At 58.2% G+C, this 22,328-nt stretch overlaps 1 protein-coding gene across 2 annotated transcripts in view; it reads left to right on the top strand.

The window, feature by feature from the left end:
• The window catches only part of PRKCB (protein kinase C beta), a 91,482-nt gene that overhangs the window by 22,118 nt on the left and 47,036 nt on the right, over window positions 1–22,328 (top strand). For both annotated transcript variants that reach the window (XM_066198241.1, XM_066198240.1), the window contains exon 3: window positions 16,257–16,339. In XM_066198241.1, coding sequence (XP_066054338.1) covers window positions 16,257–16,339 — 83 coding nt within the window. The remainder of the gene's footprint in view (window positions 1–16,256; window positions 16,340–22,328) is intronic.

Here is a 22,328-nt window from a genome sequence, read left to right on the forward strand (position 1 = left end):
AAGGTCCTGGAGGAGGAGGAGGGAGGATGATGGAAGGCAGAACGCACAGTCCAGGGGGAGGTTCAGTCATGTAAATTGTGGTTTATTTGAGAACTAGTTTGCTGTGGATTCGCATCCTGGCAGGGTGCAAAACACGGGGAGGCACCTTTTGGTGGGTGTGTGATATTCCAGAGTCTGAAGGGCAGAGAAGAGCTTCCCTCAGGGTGGCTGGGAGTGAGTTTGAATCCTGGGCTGAACCTGCTCCCTCTCCTTTAGCTCCAGCCTCCATCATTCTCGGCAGAAGCTGCCCGTGGTGCAGGCAGTGATTTCCAGAAGGACCAAACCGATTCCAGCTCAGAGCTGTGTGGGGGCTCTTTGGCAGATTTGCCAGGCTGGTGGTGCTGGGGATGGGAGCAGCCGGGAGATGCAGGGGGAAGGGAGGATGAGCCTGAGGTTTTCTGTGTTCCAGCAGCCCCACGGCAAGGGGAGGGCTGGTGCAGCTCCCAGCCAGGCTGTGGGGTCTCCCTTCTGGGAGATACTGAAATGTCAACTGGGCACGGCCCTGGGCAGGTGGGGGAGCAGAGGGGTTGGGCACAGTGACCTCCAGAAATCCCCTCCAGCCTCAGCCCCGGGATTTTATGGAGCTGGGCGAGGTGGTGGGGCTGTGCTCCTGCGAAACTTTGCTGGGGCTTCAGAGGGGCTGAAGAGATCCCGAGGGAGGCTCAGGAGCCTCCGCAGCCCGGGAGGAGCGAGTCCCACATCCCCCGGAGCTCCTGGCGGGGTGCGAGAGGGGACAGAGGGGACAGAGGGACCCGGGGCTGGCGGGGTGGCAGCAGCGCTCGGCAGCGAGGAGCCGGCTCTTTCCCCAGCCTCGGCGATGTGTTGTGACTGTTTATGTAAAAATAACAGATCTTTCCAAATATTTATTACTCGATCATGTGCTGAGGAGCGGGTGCCGTGCGCTGAGCGATGGAAAACCGCCCCCGAGCAGCTGCCAATCCGGGCTGGGATGGCATGGGACTGCCGAGGAAGGGCAAGAGGCAGCACCGGGGCACCCTGGGGACGGGCAGTGGGGCCAGGTGTGAGGGACAGGCACCCTGAGCAGGGCTGAAATGAGATCTGCTCGAATGGACACCCCTTTTAGGGGTTTTCTGGCCCCAGACTCTTCCATCAGACACAGGTTTGTGTTGGCAGGACCTTTAGAGTGGCTTTGGAGGCAGCATGGAGGGGGAGCATCCCATTCCCTCGGTTGGGTTCGTGCCTCTGTGCCCAGCCCCGGCAGTTCCAGGCAGTTAAATTCCTTTAATCTTCCAGGGACGTTGTTCCTCCTGCAGGGATGTGCGGGAGGCTGCTGGGCAGGGCAGGGCCGGGTCACCTCTGCAGCATTCCCTGCACCCTGCAGGGCACTGGGGGGTGCCTGGGGTGCCTCGGTGGGCTCCTCATCCCTGCTGTGGGGCTGCTGCACCTTGAGCCCTTCCAAAAGGGAGGGGAGATGCCGGGTGGGGACGTTGCTGGGAATTGGGGTGGAATTTTTTGATCCAGTTGCTGCAGCTGATTTTCCTGCCCTGGTGAGGTGGCCTGGCCCTGTAGAGTGTCACAGGGAAAGGGTGAGCATCACTTCTGCTGAAGATCAGGTTTGTGATCCAAAAATCAAGCTGGTGGCGTGGAAAAGCTGGGCACACAGCTGGAGGCTGGAGCTGCAACTTCCAGGGCGTTACCAAGAGCTTCTGCTCCTTGTGGCCCTGGCCGTGCTGACAGCTCCTCAGGGCTCAGCAGAGAGGTTCCTCCCTTCTCATGTGCTCGGCAAAGGGAAGAGGCCGGTGAGAAGTGCAGACATGGCCAGGGACACACAGCTCAGCACAACTCGGTATTTCTGAAATCTGCCCTATTTCGTTCCCTCCAAAGTGCTGCACAACAGCTGGGAGACGTTTCGGGCGAGCTCACAGATTTTTATTGTCCCACTTATTCTCCTCTGTGTGGAGCTTTCCCCTTTATCGCTTTATTAAAGCAGACTGGATGTGAAGCTGCCCGCGGGCACGATGGCTGGGGCGGGGCTGTGCCAGCACAGAATTGGGATGGAATGTCCCCTCTTGGCTCCGGGGGACACCAGGGCTGCCAGGAGCACCGGGGGCGGCCGTCCCTGGGCTTTGGGCGAGGCTCCTGGAGCCTGGCGAGCTGGGGAGCCGCGCAATCGCTTATCCAAACTTCATTAAAAATGCAAATGGGCTCTTTCAGCGGGACGAAGCCGCGTTGGAAAGTAGGGCATATCGTAGACATTAATAAAGTCGTGCTGGCCGGCAGGGACGGGCACGGGCACAGTGAGCCAGGAGAGCTCTCTGCAGAGCTCCATGGAAATACAAGGGCTCCTCACTTTTCTCCTGCCCTCCTCCTCCCCCAGCTGCCAGCCCGGATAAGGCTCTCACTGAGCCCAGCCGTGTGTAATTGCACAGGACTGTTCCCCACCAACAGCAAACTCAGGCCCTGGGCTGAGGGAGTTTTTAGGGACAGCAGAGGGCAAACGCTTCAGCCACTTTGTTAAAACAGGATTCATCTAAATTATCAATTTCATTTAAAATAAGGTAGAACACGAAGCAGGTTTGATTTCCTCCTCCCCAGCAACGTGTTCTAAAACCCTCCCCTTAACGTGATCCTGAAGGTAGTGTCTGATTTCACCTCCTGCGCTGACCTTGGCCCAGGGCTGGTGCTCCTGTGTCCCAGCTCCCCGTGGCCATCACCTTGAGCAGCTTCCCCGGGGGCAGGGCCAGACAGATCCCCGGGACAGAGCTGCCCACCCCTCCCGTAGCAAGGTGACTCCTCCAGCTCCGCGCTGCCTGTCTGGCAGCATCAATAAAACCCTGCTCTGAACAGCTCTGGCTGGAGCGAGGAGGGAGCAGACACGGTAAATCTGCATGTTGGAAATGTTATTTTAATATCTTATCCGTGGAGCATCAAACACGGTGCCAAGTACACGAGCATCTTGCCAGCTGCAGCCCTTTGAATGTCTTCAAGGCAGAGATGTTGCCGTGCAGTAACAGCCAGGCGCTGCAGCCTGTCAGGAGATAATGGCCCGTGTTCCGGGCAGGGAAAGCGAGCGGCCCCCGGGTGATCCCCTCCCCTGCCCTGGAGCAGCGCCCGTCCTGCGGGCTCGGCGCTGGGGGGTTTTGCTGCTCGTGGTGCTGCTGGCAAACCTCTCCCGGGAAGTGAGCATTGCTCTCCTGGCTGGGGCCCAGGAGAGCCGCGAGCGTCCTCTCCCTCTTTCCCTCCCTCCTTCCCTGCTCCTCCATGCCCAGCCAAAAGCCAAAGCCCCACGAGGTCCAGCCGGGCTGGGCTGGCACTCAGGGCTGCTCAGGGATGATGCTCAGGGGCTGGGTTCTGGGATGATGGTCAGGGGTTGGACCATGGGGTGCAGGGATGCCCAGGAGTTGCTGCTCAGGGATCCTGGGGTGCAGGGATGCTCAGGGATGCTGCTCAGGGATCCTGGGGTGCAGGGATGCTCAGGGATGCTGCTCAGGGATCCTGGGGTGCAGGGATGCTCAGGGATGCTGCTCAGGGATCCTGGGGTGCAGGGATGCTCAGGGATGCTGCTCAGGGGTTGGATCCTGTTCCAGACCCCTGGCTGGGCCAGGCTCTGCCTCCCCACTAAGAAGAGCATCAGCTAAGCCAAGGAAAGCCTGACCCTCCTCAGGAGTCAGGAATGAGCGTCCTGTGTGTGCCCCAGGCCCTCTGACCCAGCAGTGTGTGCGGCTGCTGGGGCTGCCCTGCTGCAGCCCTCCCCTCGCTGGAGCTGCTGTTTCCTGCACAGGAAGTGGCAGCGTTTCTTATCTTGGCACATCCCTCCCTCCCGCCCTCCCGCCCTCCCTCCCTCCCTGGAGTTTAGGGTTGAGAGCAGGTGGAAGGCAGGTTCTGGATGCTCCAGCCACGGCTGGAATGTTCCATGACCCAAACCCTGTGCTGGGGCTGTGTTTTGGGGGGTCTGGCAGCAGGGAGGGACTGGGTTGTGGCTGGAACAGACCTGTGGGGGGCTGCAGCTCTGTGCACAGCTCTGCTTGTGCCTGATTTATGCCAGAGCAGGGTCTGGGAGGCTGCTGAGTGTGTCCCCTGAGAGTTCCTGCTGCCCTGAGCTCAGCCTGGCTGTCCTGCAGGCATCCTTCCATCTTTTCCTTGGGCTCTGCCTCTGCCCAGGCTGCCCTTGATCCTCAGCGCTGCTGTTTGTTCCCATGTGAAAAGGCCCGTGCTTGATAAATGGGTTTTTTTTTCCCTTCGACTGGAAGCTTTCCAAATCATTGAGATTTTTTTGTGGTGTGTTTTTTGCCCGCTCTCCTCAGCAGCCTTCTCCTTGTCTCGTGGTGGGAGGCAGCGCTCCGAGGCTTTCCGAGGGATCGGCTGTCCCAGGACAAATCCCGTGGGAGTTTCTTCACAACACAAACCGGGACTGAGGCGCTGCAGGAGGAGGGAGAGGAAGGAGCAGTGGAGAGAGGCTGTGACTGCAGCAGGGCTTGGGATGGTCTCATTTCCCATTTTATGGAGAGATCAGCCGAGCGTGTGGGGTGTTTTCCAGTGTGGTGCTCCTGGAGGATTTCACCCAAGGGATGCAGGGCTGCCTGGGAAGGGGGTCCTGAAGGTGCCTGGTCATCCCCGGGGTCCCTCCCCTCACTCCCGTTCCCTGACACTTCAGCACAAGCACTGGAGGGTCAGCCCTGGGTCATGGGGTTAACAGAGCACCTGGGCACAGGCAAAGTGTTTCCAAAACAGCAATTTTTTTCCCCTGCAAACTGTGCCAGGGCTGCTGGGCTGTCCCCTGGCCTGTCCTGTGTCGGGCTGCAGCTCTGGAGAATTTGGCAGAGCTGTTGCCTGGGAGCCTCAGCCACCCCCGGCGTGTCCTGCCCTTCCAACAGCCACTTTGTTACGTAAAGCCGGAGCTGCTGCTGCCTCAGGGAGCTGGAGCTCACCCACCTCTGCCCCACACGGGGTCCTCGGGGCTGGTGGCTCTGGGATGGCCCTGGAAGAGGGGCCCCGGGCTGGCTGAGGGACCCCGGGGTGCAGGAAATGAGCTGGGAATGCTGCTCAGGGCCTGGGTCCTGCCAGGTGCATCACCAAGACAAATCTGTGCCCGACCTGGCTGCTGTTGTGAGCAGGATTTATGAATTAGGATTAACACGTTCTAAGGACCGTCCCCTGAACAATCCCTGGCAGGGTGTGTGCCCCTGCTCCCCACGGGGTCAGGGCTGTCTGGGGCAGTGTGGGGCAGCCACGGAGCTGCTGTGTGCCTGGGACAAGTCCTGGCCCCAGACAGACGGACAAACACCCTCCGGGTGTGTGTGCCAGGGCTGAGGCCCCTGGCCGTGGCTCTGCTGTTGTGTTTGCTGATCGCACTGTCCACCCCGGGGTGCCCCCCGAGGGGCAGCTGCTGGCAGGGGGATCTCCAGGGTTCCATCCCTTTTCCTGGGCTCCTGCTGCTGCCTGATGGGGTTTGTTTGGAGCTCTGTGCTGGGGGCTGAGAGCTGCTGGTGGCTTTTTGGGGAGGTCCTTTGGTGAGAGCTGGTGTTGGAGAACATCCCTCCCCTGCCTGCAGCAGCCCGGGGTGTCTGCTCCTCCCACGGTGGCAGCAGGGAGCTCTGGAAAGCACAGACAGCCAGGGCCAAATAACGCTTGATTTTATTTCCCCTCTGTTTTAGAGCAGCCGTAAGGCCCGTGGAGCAGCTCCTGGCTGAGCCTGTGGCTCATGGGGCGGCTGCTGGGTGCTCAGCCCCCCAGGCTGGGGCTGTGGGAGGGCACAGAGCGTGGGGGGCCGGGGTGGAGCGTGGGGACTGTGAGTCAGCCCTGCCCGAGCAGATGGAGCTGCTGTGATAACACTGTGGGGCTGGGCCAGCAGAGATGGGGGTGCTGGGGGGTTCTGAGGGTGCTGGGAAATGCTGGGGGTGCTGAGGGGTACTGGGTGATATTGGGAAGTGCTGGGAGATGCTGGGGGTGCTGGGAGGTTCTGGGGGTGTTGAGGAGTGCTGGGGATGCTCTGGTGCAGTCTGCAGCCCCCGTGGCCCCTCAGAACCTCCTGAACTGCAGAGTTCTGGGGACGCTGTTTGGGAGAACCCCAAGCCAAGGGAGCCCCTGGGCTGTGGCAGAGCTGTGGGGCTGAGCCTGCACCCTGCAGCAGAGGGAAGGGGTGGAATGATGAGACAAGTCCTGTGGAGAGAGAGGCCAGAGATGGACAGGAAAGGGTCCTGAGGTTTTCTGGGGGCTCGTTTTGCTCGGGGCTTGGGCAGGACACGTGTCCTGGCAGGGGCTGTCTGTGCCTGTGCCTAAAGTGCTGCCAGGGCAAGCTGGGGCTGGGAGGGATCTTCCAAACCACCTGGTTCAGGTTCCTGCTGTGGGTTCCTGGGCTGGGCACCAGGGAGGGCTGTGCTGTAGTGTGTCCATGCTCAGGGGCTGGTGTTGCAAACCCAGGGCTGTGCACAGCAGCACAACTGCAGCACCAAACAAACCCTCTCTAGGCAGCTTCACCTGGCCTGGCTAATTGATGCTTTCACTTGTGGTTAAATTGAGCTGTTCATGTTCCTGGCTGTTCAAGAAATCCTTCAAACATTGCTCAGTGTGTGGAGAACAAACCCTCCTAAGATGCTGCCAGCTCAAAATAGGCCCAAGGCAGCAGCAGGGAAGTCATTACTCTTCATATTGGACACAAAAAAAAAAAAATGTTTCTGTTGTATTCATGATTATTTTTGTTTTCTGCACTTCCTGGAAAGCAGAGGGACCGTGCAGCATTGTGGTTTGTTTTAGAAATGCAGAGGGGAGCAGGATTACAGCCTGTGCTCTGTAGCAGTGTGTAAATGCCTCCCAGCCCTTGCTGGGCAGTAACTCTGAGCTCCTGGTCTGCTCTTGACGGTGCCTCGTTCAAAGAGCTCCAACTCCTCACATCGGTGGGGCTGGGACTCCAGCTCTTGGCTCACTGGCCACACTCCTGGAGGGAAGCTGAGGGCCCTGGAAGGAGAGCCCTCCCTAATCCCTCACCTTGCAGGGTGTCCCTGTCCCCAGGCCGGAGCCACCTCTGTGCTTGGCCACCCCCTGGGTGTTCGTGACACCAGTGCTGGGACAGCAGAGCTGGGATTGGGACCCTCTGAGAGCTGAAATTTCCTCAGCAGGCTGATGTCCCTCCTGGGCTGTTTGTGCAGGCAGTGCTCCCTGGGCATGTCACTTGGGCTCTGCTTTTGGGAATATTCAGAATATTCAAAATTAACAGGGAGGGGAGGGGATGCAAGGAAGAAAATGGGAGTGAAGTTCCCCTCTCTGTCTTGGAGATAAGCTACAAAATCTAGCTCTAGCTGAGCTCCATTACTGGCACTTTGGGGACTGGGTTTTTATCTGCCTTGAGCAGGATTAATACGCTGTGACAAAAAGGAATGGCTTCAAAGCAGGTGAGCTGGCGTCTTCTGGGACTTGGAGCTACAGGAGCCAGGGCTGGGCTGGTGGTGGGTTATCTGTGCTGGGACTGCCCTCTCCTAAAGCCTGACCTCTCCTCTGGGCTGCACTGATCCTGCCCGGATCCCTTCCCATAGTTCTCCCTCCTCTCAGGAGCCTGACCCGAAGTTTCAATTACAATATTAAATTACCAGGTCAACCAGAGTCAAAGTAGGCTGCCAAGTTTTTAATGATCTTCTCTTTCTTCTCGTGTGGAGTTTGGGTTTGTGGTTTGGTTGGTTGTTGGTTTTTTTGTGTTTTTTTTTTTTTTTTTTCCGAGCCTCCTTTCCATCTCTGCACTTTTAATTGAGACCATCTGTAATTTAACACATCGCCACGGGTTGTGTAACTGGTGCAGGGTTTTAGGAGGACTCTGGTGCTCATCCTCAGGGACTGCAGCAGCTTTCCACTGTCTTCCAGCGCCTTCCTAAGAAATCCAGAACTAATTGCCAGGACGGTTTAATCTGCTCCCTCGGGGCTTTGATTAATCACCGAGCGCTCATTTTTCATCTCTCGCTGGTGCAGATGCTGAGGGTGTCGTTGTGGGGCTGGGGCTGCTCCCCAGGCTTCTGTGGGGGTGTTTGTGAGTGGAGGTGGCTGCAGGCCCCAGGGCTGTCCCCAGGGATGTCCCCAGGGCTGTCCCAGATCCAGCCCCTTGCACAGGGGCTCAGACTGTCCTTGATGCCTGTCCCCGTTTGTCCAAGGTGCCAACCAAGTCTGTCCATCAGTTCTGCATCTCAGGAGCTTCTCCTCTGCCTGACCTTGGCCAGCACCTGCCTGTTCCTCCTGCAGTGCCTGTGACCCCCAAATCATCAGAGCCCCTGCTTGCCTGGGCCGTGGTGGCCCCAGGGCTGTCCCCTCCAGCCCAACGTGTTCCTCTCACCCTGCCCAGCTCCTCTCCCCGCTGCACCACGGGGCTCACAGTCCAGGCTTGAGCAAACAGGTTAGAAGGATTGTTAACACGGGAAGGACCTAATTCCAAGTTGAAAACTCACCTGTAACTGTTGCTGCAGTGTGTGACCGGGCTGTCATTAAGGGCTGGGGGAAGCTCCTTCCCCTCCCGTTCCTGCAGGGCTGCCCTGGGGATGGGAACACTGGGCTGGAGCTGCACTGCCCCTGCCCGGGTCTGGGCAGGGACAAAGGTGCCCGATTGCTCCTGCTGGCTTGGGGCTCCCCCGGCAGCCCTGGCTGTGTCCTGGGGCAGCAGGATTTGGGGAGTGGGGTGAGGTGGTGTGTGCATGCCCTGGGGCCACCCCACACTGCAGAGCCCCTCCGGGAGCTCTCCAGGAGCTGCGGGCGGTCTCTCCACAGCTTGTTTTGTGCTGGGCCTGGGTCATGCACCTGCATGGTCGGGAGGCAGGAACAGGGCAGGGGCAGAGCTGTTTCCCCACGGTGCCTTTGGCTGTTGGGGTGCTCTGCCCGCTGCTCCCAAGCAGCTCTTTTGACCCAAGCAATTGGGAGACGAAGCAGGAGCGGGACTTCTGCCATGCCCTGGGTGGAGGAACTCAGCCCCTGGCACATCCAAACGTGGCACAGGCTCCTGTGCCAGCAAGAGGCACAAACCCTGGGCCGGCTGCGCCTCCCTGGAGCAGCCCCGTGCCCAGCAGCGCTGTCCTCGGAGCCTGCTGCGGCACACCGGAGCCGGGGCAGGATGAAGATCTCTCCCCGATTCGAGCTGTGCTGCTGTCACCGTCCCCGTCCCCACCCACTCCTCTTCCACTGCCGGGGATGATTGATGCTCCTCATCCCGCCCGGCTCCAGCGCCTTCATTGTCATGCAGAGGATGTTGTCAATTCATTACGGTATTTCATGGCAAACCGCGGGCGGCTCGGGGTGTTTTGTTCATCAAAGTCCTTCTAAAAGCACGTGGCCGGCCTCACAGCGCTCAGCCCCCTTCGGAGAGAGGAGGGGAATGGTAACGGTGTCCCATCGGGAGCACAGGCAGAGCAGCAGCCCTGCCCCTCCTGGTTCTGCCCTTGGGCGCTGGATTCACGGGGGGTTTGTTGGCCAGGTCCTACCTGAGCCCTGCAGGTGTGACAGCAGAATGCTGCAGTGCTGTGGGATGTGGCATTCCTTGGAGCTGGGCTGGGACTCAGGAGGAGGGGGCAGGAGTCAGACCCCGCATCTCCGGGGTCTCTCCACCCTCCAGGTGCACCGGGAGCACCAAGGCTCCAGAGCTCCAGTTCCTTTGTATTCCTTGTGTTCTCCTGAGCCCCGGAGCGGGCAGGGAGAGGAGCTGGGGAGCAGCTCACGCTGGGTGCAGACACAGCCTGCTGCTCCCCGGGGCTCTGCTGGGGGCTCTCAACCCCAGGGGCCTTTCAGGGGTGGAACTGGGGCACGAGGAGAATTCATCTGCTCGGGAGATTCCCTGGGGGAGCTCTGGGTGCTGCTGGCACCGGCCAGGACCGTGCTGGGCTCAGAACCTGGGCGGGGGGGTACGGGGACACTGCCACTCTGCCACCATGTCCTGCCCCTCCTGAGGACCTGGAGGTGGCTCTGTCCCCTCCCCAGCCTCACACGGGGCTGAATTATTCATCCTGGAAGTGAATCTCTGTTAGAGCTCAGGATGGCAGCGATGCTGATGGAGTATTTAAATTCTGAGCCGATTTTCTGGGAGCCGGGACAGGCTCTCTAATGTCAAATTAATGTCTTTGAGTCTCTGGAAATAGCTCCAGCTCCGTGTGGGGGCACAGGGCAGCCTGGGGCCCTTCTGCAGCTTCTGGGCTCTGGCTCAAGGGTTGAAGTTGCCCTCTCCCCCTCCCACAGAGCAAACAGGCAGGAGAGTGAGGGGTCAGTTTTCCTGGAGAACTGGGAGTTTTCCCTGTACAGTCAATGGGAGATGTGAGGAAAAAGCCTGGCTCTGGGTTTTTGGGCAGGTGAGGAACCCAAGTTAATGAGGATATTTCAGTCTGCCCTTTTCACGGCAGGGATTTGCACAAATCAGGATTCCTGCTCTTCAGGCAGGTGACTCTCAATTCCCATCGCTGAGCTCCTCGGCTGGAAAGGCCTTGGGAGGCCAGGAGGAGCTGGAACATCCTTCCCTCCCTTCAAAATGGGATCTGGCATTGTCCAGGGGACCTGGGGGCGCTGATCCCTGTTTGTGTCCATGCCCCATCAGTCCCCAGCGATGAGGAGAGCTGGGGCTGCTGTCAGGCTCCCGTGGGGTCTCTGCTCCAGGCCCTGCTGCTGGAACCTCCCAGGGAGCAGAAGGGACGGTGCCAATTGCTTTTGTGATGGCTAGATGATTGTATAACTTAAAAAGGATGCATCCTGCTGCTTTTGCTTCAGAAACGGCAGGAAATGCAGTTTTATCTTCCTGGAACTGGATGACACCTCTGTCAGGACTGCTTTGCCAGGCTGGACCCCTTGGGGCTGGGACAGAGGTTTTTGTGTCCCGCTGGGGCAGGATTAACTGGGCTGGGGAAGAATCCCTCCCTGGGACTGGAACCTTTGTAGCTGCTCTGGCTATCAGAGCCTGGCAGAGACACGAGCTGGAGACACCTCACAGAACAGGAGCCTCATGTGCTATTTCCCCCCTTTTCCTTCGGGAGGATGTCTCTTCTTTTCTGTAAAATCCCAAAGCAGGCAGAAAGGCCTTTCCACCCTCCTTACCCCTGCAGCCCCCTTCATCCTCCACATGCAATCAGGGGCTTCTCCTCCTCTCGTCTGTCCCCTCTGTCCCCTCCCTTGACCTCCCTGCTCATCCCAGTGCCGCTGTGCTGGGGCCGTGTACCCAGCACAAAATTCCGATGTCTCCCAGGGGCCAGAGGTTTCTCCTCATTCCGTGGGGTTGCTGTGCTGTGGTGGAGCAGGCACAGACCCAGGGAGGGAGGGCAGGGCCCCTGGTGTCCTTGCCTTTGTCCTCCAGCCAAGGAGCAGTCAGTGCAGCCCCCCCGTGCCATCCCCGTCCCTGGAGCTGTCCAGAAATCCCTGGGGATCACAGCTGTCTTTGCCGTGCCCCTCTGGGGCTGACAGTGGGAAAACCGCTGAAGTCTGAGGAGCTGAAGATTGTTGTGCTGTAAGAGCCCCAGAAAGCTTTTAACCAAAGCTGGGGATTAAATCCAAAGAGCGCAAATTTCAGCTCAGCTTCTCTCTCTGCGTGCTCTAAGTGATTAAAAGCTGTAAAGCGCTGTCAGAAATTCAGGACTTCCCCTCCTGGAGCCCTTCTTTCCCCTTATTTTATGATTACCATGCTTCAGTGCCTCTGTTTGATGTTGTGAGTGTGATTTTTAGCATGGAATGGAAAGTCGTGGGCAGCTCTGGCTGGGGCACGTTTCGGTCCCTCCCCAGGGGAGGGCCGGTGCCTCTGACCCCGGGGGTTTGCCCAGTGTGGGTGGAGCAACACAAAGCTCCCTTAAAAAGCCTTTTTCTCTCTTTTTTGGGGGGTGTTATTTTGTTTCCTTCAGCTTTGCTAATCTGAATTCCAAGCTGTTTCCTAAAGCTGTTGTTGGTTGGGAAGTGGAGACGTTATCCAAATGAGAATATCCACAGGTTGGAAGGGAGCAGCTACACACTGAGATATGCTCGAAATAATCTTTGAGCTTCCCTGATATTGGAGCCATCTGCCAAAGCTCAGCTCTGTCAGCTCCCTGGGGATGGTTGAACTCCTCCCTGGCTTTGATTTTTAGATGAATCTTGCTTGAACCTTCTTCTGTCTCTGTTAACTCTCCATCTGTCTCCCTCACTTGACATGCTGCATCCACGACTGTTCCCGGTGCTTCCAGACCTCTCCCTGGCCTGACGGAGGGGAACAAAGGCTTCCCTGGGGTGGGAATGTGTGTTCTGGGAAGGGCTGGACTCAGGAGGCAGCAGAGGTGACGTCCCTGAATTATTCATTTCGCGAAGGACTCGGGAAAATTGATTATTCCCTTCTTCAGAACATTGGGACAAGGAGTTCATGCAATGAAATTAGAGCAACAAATGGAGATCAAGTGGAAGGCAGGGCTGCTCCGTGGGCTGCCAGGCAGGGCTCATTCCTGCAGGAAGCCGTTTGTCACGGCTCTGGGGAGGGCTGGGTGCCTTCCTGCAGCTGAGGACGTTCCGTGGGGGACACGGGGCCAATCCCACCCCGTGTGCCAGCCTGGGGGCGAGCAGGGCCACGGGAGCATTTGTCACCCCGAGCCAGCCCCACTCCTCCAGGCGTGCCAGGGCTCTGGGCTCTTCAGGACGGGCTCAGCAGTCTCAGGGCTTTGCCAATGGAGCGCTGGCTTGAGCCTCTCCTGGGCTTTCAAATCCCTGGGAATGCCTGTGCCTGTGCCGGGCTGGCTCCCAGGGCAGCCTGGGGCCTGGGGAAGGAGCTTAAGGCTTTGGTAAAGGGATTTTCCTGGGCACAACCCCAGGCCTGGGAGGGATTTTGTGTTCTGAGAGCAAATCTTTGGCCATGGTGTTATCTTCGGGCAAAGTGCCCGAGGGGAGAGGGAGGCAGTGAGGTGAGGGATGGCAGGGACAGGCTCCTGAGCTTGTTCACACCGTGTGAACAGGAGACGAGGGGATGTCCTCCGGGAGCAAGGGGCGTGTACCGGGCTGGGAATGCTCCCCCGGGATCGGCAGCTGCAGGAGCCGCAGCTCCTGCTGCTGCTGCGGGAATTGCAGCGTGTGCAGGCAGCCAAGTGCTCCCAGCTCCTGCTGCTGCTGCTGCAGGAATTGCAGCGTGTGCAGGCAGCCAAGTGCTGCCAGCCCCGCGCTGCTGCTGGGAGCTGGAACTGTGCAGCCTGTCCCTCTGCAGCCCGGGGAACACTCTGAACCTCGGGCAGCTGGGGCTGGGGAGGCTGTGCCGAGCTGCCCCGCAGATCCCTGCCCGGGGACAGCCCTTCCCTTGCTGGAGCTGCAGGCAGACGTGTGTTCTGCAGCCTTCAAACGCCTGGAACACCTTCTGCTATGGTTTTACCGATTGGCAGCTCTTGGAATCGGTAGGGAATCAGCAGGGAAACTGCTCTGTGGTTTTCCTGGAGGGTTTTTGAGCAGTAGTTTAAGCCAAGACGCCTTTCCCTGTGTGTGTGTGTATATATATATATATATATATATATATTTAAGCAATACTGTGTTAGCATTTTCTAGCATTTTCTCTCTTTTCATCTTCCACAATAAGATGTTTCCTAGGGTTTGAGAATGCCCTGCTGCTGTTGTGGTTTCGTAGCTCTCAAACCCAACCTCCTAGCAAATCTTTCTTCCCAGGACTGGATCCCAGGGAACAGAGGTGTGTGATCTTGCCCTGATGTTTTGGTGCAAATCTTTTCACCTCTGAGACACTCTGCTGGGGCTGCTGTGAAACATGTGGGTTCCAGCAAATCTCCTGAGGCTGTGGAGAGCTGCTGGGCTCAGGGCTCTTTGCCTTCCATGGGGTTTGTGTCCTTCCCTCCTCCCAGGACAGGGATGTTCTGCCCGGAGCCCGGTGGTGGAGCTGGCCCTGGAGGGGACTTTAGGGCCAGGAAATCCTCCTGCATTGTGCAGTAAGGAGTGGGAAAGGTTAATCTTTCATTCTTGCTGCGTACAAATGACTTGGGATGTTTGTAGTCAACCGGTGGGATTTGATAACTTTATTACCCAAATAATAAGATTTACAAATTAACTGTCTAATTAGCAACCTGGGAAAGCTGCTGCTCGTGCTGGGGTTTGTAAACTGACAAAGACATGGGCTTAAACTGCTGAAGTGTGGTGACAGCAGGAGGGCACGGCAGCGGAAAGATCTCTGCAACCTCCTCACATCCACTGGGCAGGCCGGGTCTGGGAGCTGAGAGGGGAAAACTGACATGAGATCCTGCTCCTGAGTCATTCTGCTGGCCCTGTTTCCCTCTTGCATGGATGCAGCACTCACCTGAGCATGGGGGAAGTGTTCCAGTGGATCCTTGTGAGAAGGGGAAGGGCTGGAGGCAAAACCCCCACTTCTGCCAGGGCAGAGGGCTCTGGTGTGCCTTGGATGTGTAGGGAAGTGTTCTGCTTGCCCATCTTCCAGTGGATTATCCTTGCCATAGATCAGAATCACAAAGTCCTGGAATGCTTTGGGTGGGAAGGACCTTAAAGCCCATCCAGGGCCACCCCTGCCCTGGGCAGGGACACCTCCCACTGTCCCAGGTTGTTCCAGCCTGGCCTTGGGCACTTCCAGGAATGGCCTCGAAGGTCCATTCCCACCCAAAGCATGCCATGGTGAGTTCAGCCTGGTGGCACTCTGGTTTCCTCTGCTGGGCTGGAATGGTCCCAGCTCCACTGGGGAGCTCCCAGCACAGCCCAGCCTGTTACCCAGTTTGTACACACACTTCAGGAGAAATCCCTGCTAATAGAGTTCTAATTTCTTCCTTCCTGCTTCCCAGATGCTTCTGTCTCCATATACAAATGACAGAAATGGTGAGCAATGCTTTCAAGAAAATGTTTGTTTGTTTGACTCAGAAAAGCAAGTGAGAGGTCCTGCAAGGAGAGAGCTCTTGGCAGCTGTTCTGCCTCTAAAACCTTCTGGGTTTGTTTTTGTTCACAATGGAAAATGTGAAAAGGAAAATTAATTTACAGCTGCATGTAGCAGGGCACAAAGAGGGGACTGTGACGTTCATGGCCAATGTCACTTGCCTTTTCCTTGTTCCTTAGAAAAAGTCCCATTGCTGCAACTGGAACTTGCTCCGTTCTTGCCCAGCTCAGTTTGGTTCCTGTGCCTGTCTCCAAACCTCAGTCCCTGCTCCTCATCTTCCAGAGGCTTTTATTCAGTGTAGCTGCAGCTCTTGGGGAAAGGTGGGTGGGAAAGCCCTGAGGCAGAGCAGTGTGGTGCCCAGGCTCCCCTCAGGACCAGGGCATGTTCCCTTTGCTCCTTTCCTGCCTGGGCTCCCTTTGGCCCCCCTGGGGCTGAGGTCTCATCATGTGGGGTGGGGCATGGGATGGAGCTGAGCACCCCTGGGTGTGGATGTGCAGCTGGCCCAGGCCGGAGCTGGCGCCCAGGAGGTGACAGAGGTGACTGACAGAGGTGACACTGGCTGCAAGGTGGTGCCTCTGTTCCCCAGGGCTGGGGAGCCCCAGCAGCTCTGCCACCTCCCGCTGCATGGTGAGAGGGGCTGAGACCCCTGGGGGAGGATCTGGGCCATCAGCTGAAGTTTCCTACAGTGACAAATGATTCTTTAAGGTCTGTCACTGAAGGTGAGGCACTCATTTGGCATTTGGGGAAAAAAATCAGCCTTGAAATGCAGAGCTTTGGCTGCACAAACTGCAGAAACCATGCTGGCAGCTCCAGGCTGGCACGTGCCAAAAGGGTTTGGTGGTTCAGGGGATGGGGATTAGCTCTGGATACTCCCGCAGGGAAGCCTGGGCAGTGGCACGTCAGGATTGATTTCCCTGTGCCGTTCCCAGGAGGGCAAGGCTGCCATTGACGTGAGTGAGGGGAGGAAGATGTGCGTGTCTTCTGGTCTGGCAAACGGAGGCTGGGGAGATGCTGAAGAAAAGCAGAGCTGTGGGAGGAAAATTGCCCACCTGTTCCCTTGGGTACAATCTTCCATTTTTGGCCACATGCACTTTTCAGCTCAGATCCCCGCGAACGCCAGATTCTCCCTCTCCTTATTCCCGGCGGTGACCTCAGAGCGTGTGCCACGAGTGACAATGAGCTCAGAGCAACAGAAGTGTTCCCAGCCCTCCTCTGACGTGCACTCAACACTTTGTTCTGCTGAGTTTCACCAAAATGCCTGCTCTGGGTGGGGATATTCCCTAAGGTTTAAAAATCTGCCACGCAGGTTTGCCTAAAAACCCTCCTGGGGCTGCTCAGGAATCCCACACAGCCGTGGTTTGTTGTCACCTCTTGGCTCTCGCGGTGCCAGTGCCGTGCCCCTGACCCTGTGCCTGTGTTCTCTTTGCAGTTTGCTGCTTTGTGGTGCACAAGAGGTGCCATGAATTCGTCACCTTCTCCTGCCCCGGCGCTGACAAGGGCCCTGCCTCGGATGTAAGTAGGGGTCCTGTGGGGGCTGCCTGGGCTCCACAGCACCTGCACAAGGTGCTTCTCCGGCTGCCTTGGCTCAGGGCACTCCTGGGTTGTTGTTTCACAGAAATGTCTAATTTATGGGATAGTTTGGGTTGGAAAAGCCTCTAAGAATCATCAGGTCCAACCATTCCCCAGCACTTCCAAGGCCACCACTACGCCACATCCCCACCTGCCACGTCCACGCTGCTTTTAAATCCCCTCAGGGATTTGGATTCTGTAGTTGTGGTGACTCTGGTAGGTTTCTGGGATACTCAGACCACCCCATGACTTGTGCTCAGCAGAGCAAAGGGGACACGTGGGGGGGCAGAGATTTCCCTTTGGGGCTGAGCCTGCAGCCTTGCCCCAGTGCCCTTCTATCCCTCATGTCAGAAAACCACACAAACCCTCGCTAGCTCAGTCCCCATCCTTGTTTCCCCAGGGATTTATTTCCCAGTGGATGCCCCGGCTCGGGCTCTGCCAGCACCACTCAGGCCTGTCTGGCAGGTTCTGTGCTTTTACCGTGGAAACTGCCTAATTTGGGGAACTGCTGGGAGAGAGGAGCTCGAATTGGGGAAACGACAGAGCACCACAGCTCTCACCCTTAAAAATAGAAGTGGTGGGAGCAGGCGGCGTAACAGGCTGCGGAAGGTGGAGGCTCCACACGCATTGTCGGCCGCCCTCCCAAAAACGGGGCTGTGCCCTGTGCTGGGAGAGAGGGGCTCGGGGGATCAGGTTCTCAGCAGTGGGTGAGGTTTGTTCTGGGCCCGGGGGGCGGCTGCTGCCCCTCCTGAGCCCTGGTGTGTGCGCAGACGGCCCGTCCTGCACCGGTGCAGAAACCCAGGGGGAGGGGACAGGGTGGCACTGCTGTCACCCACAGGACAGAAGAACCCAGGGGGAGGTGACAGGATGTCATGGGTTTTGTGTGACACTGCTGTCACCCCCCAGGACAGAAGCCCCTGAGGGCTGCCTGTGCCAGGGGCAAGCAGGGACAGCTGATGGAGGTGTGGGCAGGAGGTGCTGCCTGGAGTTAGGGAGTGAGGCTGAGGCTTGGCTGGGACACTGGCAGCATCCCTCTTCCATATCCGGTGCCCGTGGCACTGCCAGGATTGGTGTTAGGGGTTAGGGGTTAGGGGTTAGGATTAGGAGCGAGGGGGTCAGTGTGTGTGTGCCCAGCATCTGTCCCAGTGCCCTGGCCCGGATCAGGTCACTTGGGGGGCTGGAGCTGCTGCAGGAGAGGGAGGTGATGACTTTGAGCTGCTCACCTTCCTGTCCCAGCCTTTTCTCCAGGCACTTTCACTCCCCGATGCTGCAACGGTGCAAGGAGAGCTGAGAAGGCACGGGGAAATGAGGGCAGGGTGCTGAGGGGTGCTCCCTTCGCTGAGGGCTGAGCTGGCCACGCAGGCAGGGCAGGTGTCCGTGTCTCCCTGCAGGCACGGGGGATGTGGCAGAGCCCTGTCCCCTCGCTCCGGGGACAGCTGGCGGTGTGGGAGGTCTCACAGCCCTGTGCTGTGACACCACGTGGCGCTGCCGGGTTCCCCCCGGTCGTGGCTGCAGCTCTGACCCTGCCAGTGTCTCTCTGCTCTCTGTCACCTCACACACACGCGGACAGCGGCGCTGAGTGTCCCCGGGGCGCCTAACGCCTGTGCCCCGCTGCGGGGCTGGATGTCACCCCCCGATCGCTCTGCTTTGCTGGGTGTTGAGGTCCTTGTGCTGCCCAGATGGCGTCGGGCTGCTCGGGCTCCAGGGCACTGCCGGGGGAAGGAGCTGGTGGCTGAGCAGAGCCGCGCTCCCACCCGGCCGGGCGGGTGATGCTGAGGGGTCCTGGCAGCGGCTGGGCGGTTGCCCGGGGGGACAGAAATGCCGAAATCAGCCCCCTGGCTGGAGGTTTGGCAGCGGGGACAGCCGGCAGAGCTGTGCCGGGCACGGCAGGGCAGCGGGGCTGCGGTGCCCGGGGACACCGGCCCTGTCCCCGCAGAGCTCTGGCTCCGGACGCGACGTTCTGCCCTCCCTGCCACCAGCCCTGCCCCGGCCGTGGCACACGAGGACAGCGAGGGGCCCCGGGGCAGGCGGGTCCCAGCTGGTCTCTGCAGCAGCTCCGGGTGACTCTGGGCAGCCTCTGCCCGGGAAGGGTGGAAATAGAATTGTCACAAGTTTAACACACCCCGCTCCACAGCAGGGCTGGTGTGAAGGGCCCTGGTCACAGTCCCTGTCACTCTCTGCCGTCCCCGGGGGAGTGTCAGCACCACGGCACAGGCAGAGACAGGTAACAGCTGCCCAGCACTGTTAATTAATCTTTTAACAGGTAACTTCTGCAAATGAAGATGAAATGCGGTCCTTGGGACTAAGGCAGGGAGAAAATGGCCCTTTTATAGCTTTTTTGGGTCCTCTTTTATTTTTTATTATTTTTTTCTTCTCTTCAGCAAAGGCCAGCAGAGCTCCTGGGGTCTGTCCCCTGCCCCTCTGACACGGGGGTGTCCCTGGGGGATGCAGGCAGGGCAAGCTTCCTTCCTCCTGCACTGTCAGTCTCGCTCTCACAGCAGCATAATTATATCTGTAATATATCATATTTATAATTATATAATCAGATCATCCTTAAGGAGCTTTGAATCAGGAGAGGAAGAACGACTTCAGCAGACAGCAATGCCTGGTTGGCTTCAGGAATGAGCCAGGGACAGGGACTTGCTCAGAACGATGGAAAGCTGGAGTTTCCCCCTGCTCCAGGGCTGCTGATAACCACGGTGTGAATCCAGAGCCACCTGTGCTGCTGGCAGGTCTGGTGGCATCAGGCTGTGCTGGGTACAGGGATGTGTTTCTGCAGCTGCTGCAGCAAGCTGGTAACTCTTCCACGAATGCAAATCTCCAGTGAATCCCACAGAAAGGAGGAGTTTGATTCATTGCAGCTGTCAGTGCTCGCAGTGGGTTCGTCCCTGCAGTGGGCCAGGGGTTCTGCTGAGCTGGAGAGGGGAGGGAGCTGTGCAGGGAGCTCAGCAGGGCAGGGATGCTGCAGCCTGGGCTGGGGCTTTGCTGCCAGCTGGGATCCCAGAGCTGCTCTTCCCTGTGGCCTAGACCTGGAGCCCAAGGAAAAAAAGTGTGCTAAAAGAAAAATATCTTCGGACTTCTCTCCTTGATCTCTGTGTCTTCATAGTGCTGGAGAATTGAGAAAACCATTTTGTACCTGCGCAGTGCTCATGGTCTACCTGAATGTTTACATTCTAACTGGGTAATTCTAATTACTGAGGTGGAACTGTGCAGCTGGAGGTTCAGGGGTGCTGAACTGCCGCAGGGACGGAGGCTGGTGCTGCAGAAAGAGCCTGGGGGGAGCTGGTGCTGCACGCTTGGGGAGCAGAGCAGAGTCCCTGGAGACCAGTGAAATGTCACAGTCTCTGTCACTGCTGAGTGCTCCCACTTTGGGGTGTCTCTGTTTGATCTGGTTGTGTTTGAAGCTCCTTGAGGAGAGCGAGAGCGTGGCTGTGTGTTTAACCTTGCCAAGGCTGCCGAGCAGGAGCTTCCATCTGGGAGAGAGGGCTAATTACACATGATAGTGTCTCCAAGCAGGAAAAAAATTGAAAGATTAATTGCTTCTTGCAGCAGGGAATGAAGCTGTGGCTGGAACCGCTGGTTCTGCAGACACGGGACTGTGTTTGTGCTGCAGGACTTGTGTTCCACACTGCTGTCCTGTCTGCTGGGGTCTCTCCTGAAGGGAGAACTAGTGAGGTGCTCCAGGGGGGCTGACAGCCCCAGGGCCCCTCCCTGCTCAGCTCTGCTGCTCCTCATTCCCAACTCTGGCACCCCTGGCTCTTCTGTGGGCCCAGTGAGCACTGGGCTGCAGTGACTGACCAGTGCTTAGTTAGGGTTAGGGTTAGGGTTAGGATTAGTGTTAGAGGTTAGGGTTAGAAGAGGGGTTAGGGTTAGTGTGTGACCCACAGCCAGTGACTGACCCACAACCAGGGTGTGACTGACCCACAGCCAGTGACTGACCCACAGCAGAGTGTGACTGACCCACAGCCAGGGTGTGACTGGTCTCCAGGCCCCAGAGTCAGCCTGTGTAAATGCATTCCAGTTGGCAAACCTAATTATAGCGGGAGCTATTAGTAGAATGCGTAATTATTTAAATTGTAGACAAAATAGTCATTAAAATGACCTTCTCCGCATGATCCTGTTAAAGGTCATCTAATCAGGATGTGTTAATAAATATCAGAGTTGCTCTGGGAAGGTAAGGGGCCAGTGTAGCTACATTTCAATGTTGTGTGTCAGTTGTCCCCGTTTGTGGCTTGGGAGAGGATTTCAGGAAGGATTTCAGGAATGATTCCAGAAGGAATTTCCCCACGGACAGGGCTCCATGCTGTGCTCCCAGGCCCCTTCTCACCCCGGGCTGCCCCTGAGCACGGGACCCCCGATCCCTCTCCGCAGCTCCCGCCCCTCTGGGCTGCCCTGGCCGGCCTTTGGCAAACCCTCCCAACCTTCCCGCAGCTTGCTGCTTTCTGTTGTCCTGCTAATTAACTTCTCCAGCTCCCGTGCTGTGCCATCTGCCCCTGGAGCGCGGGCACCTGCTCTGTGCTCCGGCAGTTCCCGTGGGATGAAGATGTCTCTGCCTCGCTCCCTCCCTGCTCCTTCTGGTGCTTGCCCGGCCCCAGCAGAGCCCAGCCCTTCCTCCTGCCAGGCTGCCACGGCTCGGCCCTGTGACTGTGCGGCTCTTCCCTGCTTGTCTCGGGGGTGGGCAGGGGTCTTTTTTACCTAAATGCCAAATAAGCGCCTCACCTTCAGTGACAGACCTTAAAGAATCATTTGTCACTGTAGGAAACTTCAGCTGGTGGCCCAGATCCTCCTCCAGGGGTCTCAGCCCCTCTGACCCTGCAGTTGGAGGTGGCAGCTCTGCTGGGGCTCCCCAGCCCTGGGGAACAGAGGCACCACCTTGCAGCCAGTGCCACCTCTGTCGCCTCCTGGGGGGCATCTCTGGCTGAAGGAGGGGCTGGAGGGGGTGGTTGTGTCTGTGCCCTCCCCATGCAGGGCCAGGCTGGGCTGAGCTGGGTTTGTGACTCCCTGGGAGGGGGGTGTGGTGTGTGTGCAGCCTGTGCCCCCCCAGCAGCGCAGCTCCTGCAGGTGTTCGGGGGGGTCTCTGAGCTGTGCCAGCCCCTGGAGGCTGCAGGGGAGGTGCCCTGGGAGTCCCAAGGCACGTGTGAGTTACCAAACGTGTCTGAAGGATGCGGAGATGCAAAGGCTGCTCTGGGAGAGCAGCTGAGCTCGGCTTTTTCCTGCTGCTCGCAAGGGGAGGGTGTTTTATTCGGTGCTGGCAGCGGCGGCCAGAGGAGAACTGCTCTCATCCGTGTCCCTCTGCGGTTGTCTGACGAGAGGACGAGATCTTTTGTCAATAAAAATGGATTTACCAGCGGGAAGCTGTGTGTGACACGGGAGCGGTGCCGGTGCCCGGGGCCGTGTGTGCTGCTGCTCCTTCCCCGGGAGCTGCCTCCTCCTCCTCCTCCCGCTGCCCTCGGCCCGTGCTCCGGCAGCCTGCCTGGGGCCGGAACGCCCGGATCCACAGAGAAACACTTGTGGTGTCACTCCTGGCCGGTGCGACAATGTCAAAGCGCCTTCACGGCGTGACAGGCTCGGGCAGGCTGCCCAGGAGCAGCGAGGGGGGCACGAAGGATGCTCCAGAATCGTGGGATCACAGGCTGGTTTGGGCCGGCAGGGACTTTAAAGGGCTCCAAGTCCCAGCACGCTGCTGGAGCCCCAAAGAACCCGTTTCCCTCTTGTCTGGAACCTCCTGTGGGCTGGCTCTGTGATTTATTTGGGGCTCTTCTCACTGACACAAAGACCCTCACCCTCGCTCCCTTGTCCCTGAACTTCCTTGAGTGGTTTTTCTGGGACTCAGAGATGTTTCCCACCAGAGGTGCTCTCCCAGCGCTGTGCAGGCTCCCTGTCCCTGGTGCATAAAAACAACTTAGCCAGCAGCAGGATGCCACCTGGAGCT

This window comes from Chamaea fasciata, unplaced genomic scaffold, assembly GCF_029207755.1.
Source record: "Chamaea fasciata isolate MVZ Bird 193981 ecotype frontalis unplaced genomic scaffold, bChaFas1.0.hap1 SCAF_16, whole genome shotgun sequence".
NCBI classification, from domain to species: Eukaryota; Metazoa; Chordata; class Aves; order Passeriformes; family Sylviidae; genus Chamaea; species Chamaea fasciata.